This window comes from Neoarius graeffei, chromosome 13 (assembly GCF_027579695.1).
Source record: "Neoarius graeffei isolate fNeoGra1 chromosome 13, fNeoGra1.pri, whole genome shotgun sequence".
Classification (NCBI taxonomy): Eukaryota; Metazoa; Chordata; class Actinopteri; order Siluriformes; family Ariidae; genus Neoarius; species Neoarius graeffei.
Window position 1 is genome coordinate 5,027,542 of NC_083581.1, and position 14,178 is coordinate 5,041,719.

Below are 14,178 nucleotides of genomic sequence, written 5' to 3' on the forward strand. Positions count from 1 at the left end.
ACGACATTTTCAGTTGGCCGAGGGTCTGATGCGCGGTTGAAACGATAAAAACAGTGGATCCCAATTAATTGCAAACCATTTGAAATTTATACAATTAAAGAGTTTTTGAATTGTTGATATTGTTCTATCAGTTCCTATAGTTTATGGGATTCATGTATCAGGCATGAGAGAGCTCAGAGTGAAAAATCTGAAATAATACTCATCTTGAATTTTCATATACACTACTGTTCAAAAGTTTGGGGTCACCCAGACAATTTTGTGTTTTCCATGAAAAGTCACACTGTTATTTACCACCATAAGTTGTAAAATGAATAGAAAATATAGGTAGTCAAGACATTTTTCTGGCCATTTTGAGCATTTAATCGACCCCACAAATGTGATGCTCCAGAAACTCAATCTGCTCAAAGGAAGGTCAGTTTTATAGCTTCTCTAAAGAGCTCAACTGTTTTCAGCTGTGCTAACATGATTGTACAAGGGTTTTCTAATCATCCATTAGCCTTCTGAGGCAATGAGCAAACACATTGTACCATTAGAACACTGGAGTGATAGTTGCTGGAAATGGGCCTCTATACACCTATGGAGATATTGCACCAAAAACCAGACATTTGCAGCTAGAATAGTCATTTACCACATTAGCAATGTATAGAGTGGATTTCTGATTAGTTTAAAGCGATCTTCATTGAAAAGAACAGTGCTTTTCTTTCAAAAATAAGGACATTTCAAAGTGACCCCAAACTTTTGAACGGTAGTGTAATAACAATAAAAGGGAAGTCTTAAATCAGATTTTTAGCTGAAAAATCTCATGCCTGAATATTGTATACATACAGAGACCCACAGAAAATAACACAAGTGATGCTTTAGAAGAATGTTTATCATTTCTTAAAATAGTCACAGTGAATGAAAGTATTATTGGATTGCATCAAATGTGTTTTCCTTCTGTAAGCTCATGTAAAAATACAGAGAACTAGCCTATCATGTATAAATTAAATAAAATTTTATTAAGATTTAACCAAAATAGTAACAACTCAAATAAATACTGCACTGTCTTAGTACGACTAAAATGCATCTCTCTCACTAAACACTTTCCAACAGAATTTTTAAAAAGCACTAGAAATCCTATCAAAATCCTATCGGAATGCATCAAAAGAATTTGCTCATTTGCAAACTTTGACTGAAAGTTTTCAAACAAAATTTAAAAATGGCACTATACAGTAAATCCTACCATACTATCAAAATATACTCCACAAAGAAATTCACTCGAATGCAAAATTTTAGTACGACCAAAATACAACCCCGATTCCAAAAAAGTTGGGACAAAGTACAAATTGTAAATAAAAACGGAATGCAATAATTTACAAATCTCAAAAACTGATATTGTATTCACAATAGAACATAGACAACATATCAAATGTCGAAAGTGAGACATTTTGAAATTTCATGCCAAATATTGGCTCATTTGAAATTTCATGACAGCAACACATCTCAAAAAAGTTGGGACAGGGGCAATAAGAGGCTGGAAAAGTTAAACGTACAAAAAAAGGAACAGCTGGAGGACCAAATTGCAACTCATTAGGTCAATTGGCAATAGGTCATTAACATGACTGGGTATAAAAAGAGCATCTTGGAGTGGCAGCGGCTCTCAGAAGTAAAGATGGGAAGAGGATCACCAATCCCCCTAATTCTGCCCCGACAAATAGTGGAGCAATATCAGAAAGGAGTTCGACAGTGTAAAATTGCAAAGAGTTTGAACATATCATCATCTACAGTGCATAATATCATCAAAAGATTCAGAGAATCTGGAAGAATCTCTGTGCGTAAGGGTCAAGGCCGGAAAACCATACTGGGTGCCCGTGATCTTCGGGCCCTTAGACGGCACTGCATCACATACAGGCATGCTTCTGTACTGGAACTCACAAAATGGGCTCAGGAATATTTCCAGAGAACATTATCTGTGAACACAATTCACCGTGCCATCCGCCGTCGCCAGCTAAAACTCTATAGTTCAAAGAAGAAGCCGTATCTAAACATGATCCAGAAGCGCAGACGTCTTCTCTGGGCCAAGGCTCATTTAAAATGGACTGTGGCAAAGTGGAAAACTGTTCTGTGGTCAGACGAATCAAAATTTTGAACTTCTTTATGGAAATCAGGGACGCCGTGTCATTCGGACTAAAGAGGAGAAGGACGACCCAAGTTGTTATCAGCGCTCAGTTCAGAAGCCTGCATTTCTGATGGTATGGGGTTGCATTAGTGCGTGTGGCATGGGCAGCTTACACATCTGGAAAGACACCATCAATGCTGAAAGGTATATCCAGGTTCTAGAGCAACATATGCTCCCATCCAGACGACGTCTCTTTCAGGGAAGACCTTGCATTTTCCAACATGACAATGCCAAACTACACACTGCATCAATTACAGCATCATGGCTGCGTAGAAGAAGGGTCTGGGTACTGAACTGGCCAGCCTGCAGTCCAGATCTTTCACCCATAGAAAACATTTGGAGCATCATAAAACGGAAGATACGACAAAAAAGACCTAAGACAGTTGGGCAACTAGAATCCTACATTAGACAAGAATGGGTTAACATTCCTATCCCTAAACTTGAGCAACTTGTCTCCTCAGTCCCCAGACGTTTACAGACTGTTGTAAAGAGAAAAGGGGATGTCTCACAGTGGGAAACATGGCCTTGTCCCAACTTTTTTGAGATGTGTTGTTGTCATAAAATTTAAAATCACCTAATTTTTCTCTTTAAATGATACATTTTCTCAGTTTAAACATTTGATATGTCATCTATGTTCTATTCTGAATAAAATATGGAATTTTGAAACTTCCACATCATTGCATTCCGTTTTTATTTACAATTTGTCCTTTGTCCCGACTTTTTTGGAATCAGGGTTGTACACTCACTAGTAATCTTTCACTTAAAACCTCAAAACTCTATCAAAATCAATCACTTTCCAGATAATTCACTTGTAAACTTTCACTTAAAACTTTCAAACAAATTCAAAATAGCACTAAGACGCGACCACACTATTCAAATACACTCACCAAACAAATTCTCTGTCATGCAAAATTTCACGAAACACTTTAGAAGTTGTACAGTTTGTTTCTGAAATGCTATGGAAGACGAGTTTAATTTCACACTCAAATGTCCATTATATTCTGATTGAAGGTATCTTTACTTTAAAATGTGTAACTGGCTGGTCGAACATTTGCTTATCCATGGAAATTCATTCTCCCATGCAACCTGGTATTTGCATTCATATTTTTGCCATTTGGTATTGGGTTTAGTGGCCATGATGAATGAATGCTTGTAAAAAATGTCGGACAGCCTGGGTGAATCCTACATTACGGAAGTGACTGTCGTTCTGTTCGTTGATTGGTTAAAAATCAGTTGACGTCAGCAGTGTTTCTCATACAGTTCTGATTGGACATAATCGGGAGTATTTTTAACTTGGCTAGGGATTTCCCAAAACTGGGAGATTATCCAGTTTTTAACAAATACAATCGGGAGGCGGGAGATGGAGGCTAAAATTGGGAGCTTCCCGCCAAAATCGGGAGGGTTGGCAAGTATGGACAGTTGGTTCTTCTCCTTGGTCCACTGGCTCTGCATCAGTGAGAAAACCCTCTCAACATTTGCATTGTGAGAGGGAAGTGCAAAGATAAACTGTGCAATCTTCAGTAGCTCTGAGTAACATGCAATGCTTTTTGCCTTCTCAAAATATTTGGTCCACTTCTGGTGCACCTGCAGGCCACTGAACTCCTCATCACTGTTGCACCTTTCTGTGAATTTCTTCAGATTGGTGACCTGGTCAAAACACTTGACATCATCAACTGGCACCCCCTTCTCTCCTACGGTAGGTACTTGATGCAGGCCTCCACATCATTCCAGTTTGGTGGCTCACTCAGATCCATCCACATGAATGTTGAGAACTCTTCCATGGGAGTCATCCACTTCTCCAGATACTCCAGACGTGCACTGTACAGGCCTTGCACATCAGCACAGAACTGGTCACAGCCCTTACCAAGTCCATCTTTGCGCTTTTGTGCCAGTAGTCCCTTAACTTTAAGGGACATGAAGTTGTTGTTCTTGCGTTGAAGAAGAATGGTGTGGATATTGTTCAATATTTTCTTCACCTCCATAATGGACATGTTCTCCTGTTCCATTTCTTGAATGTGGGTGTGGAACACAGACATAAGTGAGTGCATGTGCCAGAGGTAGATCTCAACAAAGTCGTTTTCAAAAAACTTCTTGAGTACTATGGGTGGCTTTTGCTGAGACAGAAAATATGCCTTTAAAGCTGGAAACATCTGTATCATCCTCTCAATGCTTGTCTTGCTGTGAGAGAGCATCCTTCTGTAATCAATCTCAACAAAAATCACAGTACTCCTTCAGGCTCTCAGTGCGCACAGACCAACGCTTGTTGTAATGCAAGCTAGCGTACTTAATAGCAAGCTCACATCACAAGCATTTTTTAAGTTTTGTTAAGTTGTTTGCTATTTATCTTGTTAGCTTATCATTCTAGCCTGTAACACAACGAAGGATAGAATCATACTGTTGCTAAGAATGATTTTTATGATCTGTCTAAATCGTGTTAGTGCCAGTCTAACTAGGCTGAACGTTAATAAAATTAGGTGAAATTACTTATTTTAGCCTATAATTTTCCTGGTCAATGCTGCTATCTACAGTATAGCTATTAATTGCTATTACACTAGCTAGCGGGCGGCACGGTGGTGTAGTGGTTAGCGCTGTCGCCTCACAGCAAGAAGGTCCGGGTTCGAGCCCCGTGGCCGGCAAGGGCCTTTCTGTGCGGAGTTTGCATGTTCTCCCTGTGTCCGCGTGGGTTTCCTCCGGGTGCTCCGGTTTCCCCCACAGTCCAAAGACATGCAGGTTAGGTTAACTGGTGACTCTAAATTGAGCGTAGGTGTGAGTGTGAGTGTGAATGGTTGTCTGTGTCTATGTGTCAGCCCTGTGATGACCTGGCGACTTGTCCAGGGTGTACCCCGCCTTTCGCCCGTAGTCAGCTGGGATAGACTCCAGCTTGCCTGCGACCCTGTAGAACAGGATAAAGCGGCTACAGATAATGAGATGAGATGAGATGAGATGAGATGAGATGAGATGAGATGAGATGAGATGAGATGAGATGAGATGGCTACCACTTTAGCATAAACAGCCACGCCTTCTAAAATGGCTTTGTGTGGATGTTCAGTGACACTTTGTTATCTACAGTGGGGAAAACAAGTATTTGATCCCTTGCTGATTTTGTTGGTTTGGCCACTAATAAAGACTCGATCAGTCTGTAATATTAATGGTAGGTGTAGTCTAACATGCTGAGACAGAATATCACAAAGAAAATCAAGAAATTGACTTTAAAGAATTTGTATTAATTTATTTGCATTTTATTGAGGAAAATAAGTATTTGAACCCTCTTGCCAAAAGGACTTAGTATTTTGTGGCAAACCCCTTATTAGCAAGCACAGAGGTCAGACGTTTTTTGTAGCTGATGACCAGGTTTCTGCACATATTAGGAGGAATTTTGGTCCACTCTTCTTTGCAAATGACCTCTAAATCATCAAGATTCCGTGGCTGTCGCTTGGCAATTCTGAGCTTCAGCTCTCTCCATAGATTTTCTATAGGATTCAGGTCCGGAGACTGGCTGGGCCACTCCATGACCTTGATATGTTTCTTCTTCAGCCATTCCTTGGTTGCCTTGGCTGTATGCTTTGGGTCATTATCCTGCTGGAAGACCCATCCACGACCCATTTTAAGCTTCCTGGCAGAGGGAAGGAGGTTTTCACTTAGGATTTTACGGTACATGGCTCCGTCCATCCTCCCATTGATACGGTGAAGTAGCCCTGTGCCCTGTGCAGAAAAACACCCCCAAAGCATAATGTTACCACCTCCATGCTTGACAGTGGGGATGGTGTTCTTGGGGTCATAAGCAGCATGTCTCTCCCTCCAGACACGACGGGTTGAATTGATGCCAAAGAGCTCAATTTTGGTCTCATCTGACCATAACACCTTCTCCCAGTCACTCTCCAAGTCATTCAGATGTTCATTGGCAAAGTTCAGGCGGGCCTGCACATGTGCTTTCTTAAGCAGGGGTACTTTGCGAGCACTGCAAGATGTTAGACCATTGCGGTGTAAAGTGTTACCAACTGTTTGCTTGGTGACTGTGATCCCAGCTGCTTTAAGATCATCCACTAACTCTGCCCGTGTTGTATTAGGTCCATTTCTCACCGTTCTCATGATCCTGGAAACCCCACGAGGTGAGATCTTGTTTGGAGCCCCAGACCTAGGTCGATTGATGATCATGTTGTGAGTCTTGTACTTGCGCACAATTGCACCAACAGTTGTCACCTTAACGCCCAGCTTCTTGCTAATGGTTGTGTAGCCCATACCGGTCTTGTGCAGGTCTACAATCTTCTCCCTTAAATCCACAGAAAGCTCTTTAGTCTTTCCCATGTTGGAGAGTTTGGAGTCTGACAAACTGATTGATTCTGTGGCCAGGTGGCTTTTATACAAGTCATTAGTGATATCAGGTGTCTTCAATTTAGGTGACAAGGTAATTTGGAGAGTCTAACTTGTCTGTATTAACAAGAACTCTTGATGGTTACTAGGGGATCAAATACTTCTTTTTCTCAATAAAATACAAATACATTAATATAGATATTTAAAAGTTATTTTCTGGATTTTCTTTTTGATATTCTGTCTCCACATGTTAGAATACACCTACCATTAAAATTATAGACTGATCAAGTCTTTCTTAGTGGGTAAACCAACAAAATCAGCAAGGGATCAAATACTTGTTTTCCCCACTGTATAAACAATGTCTCCAATGTGTCCAGGCTCCATATTCAGATCCCCCCACCCCAATGTTAGAAGGACTTCCCTTATCTTTTCTCTACATTAGCATCATAGCTTCTGTACAAAAACAGATACTGAAAACACCAAACACGTCTTGGCTCCTCCTATACAGATAAACTTCTCTATTTCTTCACAATTAAATAAAAATAAATGAATGAAATAATGAGACTTACCGTAAGCCACAGGCGTGAGCTTCAGTACGGTATGCAGAGGACATTTTAAATACGGCAGTTCGTCTAAAGAAGAGAAGAAACAGTGTAAAGTATAAACATAAATCGCACAGAATCTCTTTATTTATTTCTTGTTTTCCTTGGCCCCACCCATTATCCTGAAAAGTTGGGAAGTTTTCCAAAATGCAGTAAAAACAAAAATCTGTGATTTGTTAATCCATGTGAACCTTTATTTAACTGACAAAAACTACAAAGAAAAGATTTTCAATAGTTTGACTGACCAACGTAATTGTATTTTGTAAATATAAACGAAGTTGGAATTTGATGGCTGCCGCACACTCAGAAAAAGTTGGGACAGAGGCATTATTACTATTGTTACATCACCTTTCCATTTAATCTCATCTCATCTCATTATCTCTAGCCGCTTTATCCTGTTCTACAGGGTCGCAGGCAAGCTGGAGCCTATCCCAGCTGACTACGGGCGAAAGGCGGGGTACACCCTGGACAAGTCGCCAGGTCATCACAGGGCTGACACATAGACACAGACACACTCGCATTCACACCTATGGTCAATTTAGAGTCACCAGTTAACCTAACCTGCATGTTCTCAATAGCAGACAGATCTGGTCTGGCAGCAGGCCAGTCAAGCACACGCACTCTGTGTCTATGAAGCCATGCTGTTGTAGCCCATGCAGAATGAGGCCTGGCATTGTCCTGCTCAAATAAGCATGGACTTCCTGGGAAGAGACATCGGCTTGATAGCAGCATATGTCTCTTTAAAATCCCAATATACACGAATTAACAAATCACAGATTTTTGTTTTTATTGCATTTTGGAAAATATCCCTAAGTTTCTAGACATGGGGTTTGTACAATGGAACGTAAGCCATTTTAGGAAAACTTCTGCAATGCTATAATGCATAAAATCAATTATATGTATATTACCCATAATGCACTGTGAGCATATGACAGTTTTATAAGGTGTAACGTTATCACAGCAGTATTGAATTCTCGATTCTGACTGGTCCAAAAGTCAATAGCAGCAGCTCTGACAGTAGCACAGCTACACATTACAGGTTTAGGTTAACATGCTTGTTCCCATACATTGTTGTTTCTATAGTAACAGCTTAAATGGAAAGGGTTTTTTATTTCACATTTATGGAAGGAGTCTCCAGTGTCAGCGCTTTGTAACAGTCTGAGGTGAAGCTTAGTTTTCGGTTTTCTGACTTCTTCAGGACACGTTTTATTTTAGCCAATCAAACAGAAAGCTACTAATGCTAACCCCACCCTGCGCTAGTCGAGGTCCTCTAGTTGTCATTAAAGCATGTCATTTCATCCATATATGGAAAGGAGGGCAGCTCAGAGTGGGTGTGGATTTAAGACAAAAATGGGTGTGTTTATGACTCCATAAGGAGCTCTTCAAGCATGAAGAAAGAAGTTATTTTCACAGAATTTGTTTCGCCAGCAAGCTATCATTAGGCAACCTGACAGGATTTGTGGAGCAAAATTTCTGAGGATTTTTTTTAAGTTATACATCACTAAATTCTAAAATTAACCTTACCATATTAAACTGCCAATTGTTTTGTAGCAAAAGAAAGGTCACCCTTTTCAGAAATAAACAGTAAAACATAGTGTGGCAGCGGGGGCGTGGTCAAGCGCCGGTCTGTGACAGGAGGGTGGAGCCGGGGAAGGTGAGTGGCAGAATCGCTACACCTGACTGTAATTAACCTGTGTTTGTGTGTGTTTTCCCAGTAACTGCTCCCTATTTAAGGAGGCAGAGAGAGAGGAGAGGGAGCGCAACCCGGGTCCAGACGAGTGTGTGTGTATGAATGAGATTACTTAGACTGAAAAGTTGTGAAAATAAATCGCCTTATCTGCCTCCAAGCGTTGTCCTGCCGTCCTTTGTGCTCCACCCACACTCGATACGCGCTACACATAGGTTTTCCCTTAAATACGGTGGTGTAGTGGTTAGCCTCACAGCAAGAAGGTTCTGGGTTCAAGCCCAGCGGTCGACGGGGGCCTTTCTGTATGGAGTTGGCATGTTCTCCCCGTGTCTGCATGGGTTTCCTCCAGGTGCTCCGGTTTCCCCCACAGTCCAAAGACATGCAGTTAGGTTAACATAGGACGGCCTTGGGCTGAAGTGCCCAAGAGTGGCGGCGCGTACGTATGCAGCAGCTTTGCTCTCCTGTGATGAACTAAATTTTGTTGTACATTTGTGCAGTAACAATAAAGGCATTCTATTCTATTCTATTCTAAAAAAAACTAAGCAAAGTGGAATAGGAATTGTATGTTTTACGAACAAACATTTATTTGTTAATACATCATACACTTCCTATTTCATATTACTTCATTTTTTATGTTTGCCAGCTTTTTTAAAGTATTTTAGAATTTACAGTGAGAGGTTAATAATCATCACTGCTAAAATAAGCTAATCTGCGCTAACTGGACGGGATTTCTGTGAGAACTTTTATGTCATGTTCATTTTTTTTTTTTTTACAATTGGCACCGCTAACGCTAGGTACTGTATATAGATGACACACGCTAACATAACAGGATATTTCCGCACTGTAAAAACGAAAATGTTGAGAAAATTCAAATTATTAAGGCAACATGATGCAAGAGATTTTTGAGTTTTCTCAAATTTTGACTACCGTTATTGACTTTACTAATGAAGGTTTTCAAGTTTAGATGAGAGTTCTGCCAACTTGAATCTTCTTGTTCACCTAATTATGATGTTCTTGTGAGGCTAACGATGAAAATGTATGTTGTTGCAATTGTATTTTAGGAACATATGTAAATAAAATGAAGAGCACACAGCTGAAAGTTAGCTAAAAGCATGTTTATGAACATGAGGGATTCCAGGTAAAGACTGAGGTACTGAGGTCTTGCCTCAAGTACAACAGACAAAAAAATATGTTGACTGAATATAGTGATAAAGGGCCTCAACCATTTAACAAACGCTGCAAATGTTGTCCTCGACAAAAAGCTACAACTTGCTTGCCATGAACTTCAGGCCACGAGGTCCTCCGTCCATAAAATGCAGCACAACCTCCTGCTCGCACATCTCGAATTAGGAGATGTTCTGGGTTTCCCTCAAGGGGCTAACAACACCGACTGCAACTCAAAAATCCTTTTTATTAGCTCATCCAGCCGCAGGCCAGGCCGGATGAGCTTATGGGAACACGCGTCGTCCGTCATCCGTCCACAATTTATAAAAATCGCTACTCCTCCTACAGGATTGATCGGATTTCGATCAAACTCACACACAATGTTCCCCAGGTGGGTGTACATAAAAGTTGTCAAGATGGTGGTGCCACCTGTCATATTTACGATTTTATGGGCGTCTGAAAATTTTAGGTGACTCGTCACATTAAACGCTACTCTTCGTAAACCGCTGGGACATTTTCACTGAAACTCACCCAAAAGATTCTAAAGACACATTCCAACAAGAGTTGTTCACCAGGTGGCATCGTCTACCATAGATGAGGCGACACAGGGGTCACGTTCAATTTCACAAAAATCGCTACTCCTTCTACAGGAGTGATCAGATTTTGATCAAACTCATAGGTAATGTTCCCCAGGTTGGTATGTATAAAACTTGTCAAGACGGTGGCACCACCTGTCATATTTAACATTGAGCATTTGAAAATTTTGGGTGACTCGTCACATTAAACGCTACTCTTCGTAAACTGCTAGGATGTCTTCACTGAAGCTCACCCAGAAGACTCTAAAGACATATTCCAACAAGAATTGTTCACCACGTGGTGCCACCTACCATGGATGAGGCTACAGAGGGGTCACGTGCAATTTCACAAAAATCGCTACTCCTCCTACAGGACTGATCGGATTTCAAACTCACGCACAACATTCAGTGGCCAGTATGAGCTCCAGCCTCATTGAGGCTATTTTAGTATTTTGAAAATACTTGTTCGCACAACAATAGTGAGACATTTGCTGGAGAGATAAGTCTTTCTTAGTTGCAAATTACCAAGCTTTATTTCTGAGTCAAATCCGTGTGAAAACTTTTGAGATCGACAATTGCTAGTTATCATTTTACAGTGCAGAAAAGCTCTTTAAGTGAAATCATATCATAATACTTTATCTTATAGAATGATAGCAGGTTAGTTGCCGGAGTCCCTGCTTGTACTCGGTACAATATGTATACTGTTCCTACTTATTCAGGTGACATTGGGCATACCTAACCACCTGTGTTTTCTTTCTCTCCCCCCCCCCCCCCCCCCCAAATCTGTCCCTCTGAGTTACATGGAGTCAACAGGAAATCTTTTGGTGGAGACGGTGGGGACCTCGACTGGCTATCGTAGCCTGCAGAGAATCGGCCGTCAGACATTCTGTCGCATGTCCCAGACCCGGTGAAATGTAACTGAATTGTCTTGGCCAGGCCTAAGGGTCCCATCTGCATCTCATCATTGCTGAGGAGTGTGCTCCCATCACCCAATCAAGCATCCAGCCAGAGCAGGTCATGATATATTTTTTACCATATTAACATGCCATTGTGCGTCATGCCTGATGTAAAGACTCTCGTCTCTGCGAGCCTACCACACAGATTTAATACTTGTCATTTTTAGGGCATACCTAACAACGTGTTTTCTTTCTCTCTCTCTCTCTCCCCCCCCCCCATCTGTCCCTCTGAGTTACATGTTGATCCTGGGATTGAGATGCTGGCCTCTTCTGCCCCTCGGACCTGCTTGATCCATCCTGGTGCCCTGTGTCTGGTCGGAGTTTTATCGCCCCACTCCTGTGAAGGACGGCCCCATGAGGACAGTTGAGGGTTATACCTGTTAAAACTGTTAATATTATAGTCAGGCTGTCTGTTGTTGCCCAAATGAGGATGGGTTCCCTTTTGAGTCTGGTTCCTCTCGAGGTTTCTTCCTCATGTCGTCTGAGGGAGTTTTTCCTTGCCACCATCGCCACAGGCTTGCTCATTGGGGATAGATTAGGGATAAAATTAGCTCATGTTTTAAGTCATTCAAATTCTGTAAAGCTGCTTTGCGACAATGTTTATTGTTAAAAGCGCTGTACAAATAAACTTGATTTGATTTGATTTGGTTAGCTATCCTAACCTGCAAAACCAAATTAGCCAGACATTTATATTTAGCTACTTAAATGACAGTCCTTTAGTGTAACACTAGCCAGCTAGCTATATTCAGTACTTTTCTTTATGGTGGTATTAGCTAGCTAGCTAGCTGGCTAGCAATTTATGTTTAGCTAACGTACTCATCGACAGATCACTGCTACAATACAAGTTAGCTTTTTAAAAATGTTTATTAAGGCTTACTAACAATCTTTACATGTTAAAATGAATGCTAATAAGCACTTTTCTCTCAAACATTAACTAATACGCCATGTTAGCTGCAAATCTGAACTCTTTCATGGTTTCTGTTATGCTTGTAATTCTTTTTCTTTTACCTAGTTTTCTAGGTCCAGCCATTTCTGACCTTATTTACCAGGATTCTCAATTGTTGTTTGCCTCTAATGGCCTGCAGTGCATGGATTTATACCCAGATATTTGAAAAAGCCTGAAAAATAATAATAATAAAGCAGTCCTTTAAATATGTCATACATACTCCCTGGAGCTTGAAAGCATTATATTCACCTGCACTTTTGTCCAGGAAATAAGCAAGCAGACAGCGCATGACGGCCTGGTGACAGATGACCAGAACATTCTCCTGACGCTCCAGCTCCATGATCACGGGCTCCAGTCTGTGAACCAAATCCTCATACGACTAGAACAAGGAGGACGACAGATGAAAAATAAACACTCATTTTAATGTTTAAAGCTATCCTGGGTATTGTTGAAGATCTAGTAGTTATACAACCCCAATTCCAAAAAAAAGCTGGGACACTGTGTAAGCTATAAATAAAAACAGAATGCGATAATTTACAAATCATGGAAACCCTATATTTTATTGAAAATAGTACAAAGACAACATTATCAAATGTTGAAACTGAGAAATTTTATTGTTTTTTGAAAAATATATTCCCATTTTGAATTTGATATCAGCAACACGTTTCAAAAAAGTGGGCCGGGGTGTGTTTACCACTGTGTTGCATCACCTCTACTTTTAACAACATCCTGCAAACATTTGGGAACTGAGGAGACCAATTGCTATAGTTTTGAAAGAGAAATGTTGTCCCATTCTTGCTTGATATACAATTTCAGTTGCTCAACAGTTCGGGGTCTCCTTTGTCGTATTTTGCGCTTCATAATGCGCCAAATGTTTTAAATGGGAGACAGGTTTGGACTGCAGGCAGGCCAGTTTAGCACCCGGAACTCTTTTACTGTGGAGCTATGCAGTTTTAATATGTGCAGAAAGTGATTTGGCATTGTTTTTCTGAAAGAAGGAAGGCCTTCCCTGAAAAAGATTTTGTCTGGATGGCAGCATATTGCTCTGAAACGTGTTTATATCATTCAGCATTAATGATGCCTTCCCAGATGTACAAGCTACCCATGTCATGTACACTAATGCACCCTCATACCATCACAAATGCTGGCTTTTGAACTGTGCACTGATAAGCCGGATGGTCCCTCTCCTCTTTAGCCTGGAGGACGTGGTGTCCATGATTTCTAAAAAGAATTTCTACTTTTGATTGATCAGACCTCAGGACAGTTTTCCACTTTGCCTTCAGTCCATCATAAAAGAGTTCGGGCCCAGAGAAGGTGACGGTGTTTCTGGATATTGTTTATATCTGGTTTTAACTTGCATTTGTGGATGCAGTAATGAAGTGTTTTCACAGACGATGGTTTTCTGAAGTGTTCCTGAGCCCATACAGTGATTTCCACTACAGACACGTGTTTGCTTTTAATGCAGTGTCTCCTGAGGGCCTGAAGATCACAGGCATCCAGTGTCAGTTTTCAGCCTTGTCTCTTGCATACAGAGATTTCTCCAGATTCTCTGAATCTTTTAATGATATTATGGACCATGGATGATGTGATCCCAGAATTATATGCAATTTTACAGTGAGGAATGTTATTCTTAAATTGTTGCACTGTTTGCCCACGCAATCTTTCACAGAGCGGTGAACCCCTCCCCATCTTTACTTCTGAGAGACTCCGCCTCTGTTAGGGTTTTGCTGGGATTCGAACCTGGTTCGTTGGTGTGATAATCCAGCAAACCCCCACTAG

The 14,178-nt window shown here is 40.9% G+C and overlaps 1 protein-coding gene across 3 annotated transcripts in view; it reads right to left on the reverse strand.

The window, feature by feature from the left end:
* Positions 1-14,178, reverse strand: part of LOC132896383 (6-phosphofructo-2-kinase/fructose-2,6-bisphosphatase-like) — an 83,247-nt gene that overhangs the window by 24,234 nt on the left and 44,835 nt on the right. For all 3 annotated transcript variants that reach the window (XM_060937164.1, XM_060937162.1, XM_060937163.1), the window contains exons 11-12: positions 12,649-12,778; positions 7,039-7,101 (exon numbers count right to left, since the gene is read on the reverse strand). In XM_060937164.1, the coding sequence (XP_060793147.1) occupies positions 7,039-7,101; positions 12,649-12,778 (193 nt within the window). The remainder of the gene's footprint in view (positions 1-7,038; positions 7,102-12,648; positions 12,779-14,178) is intronic.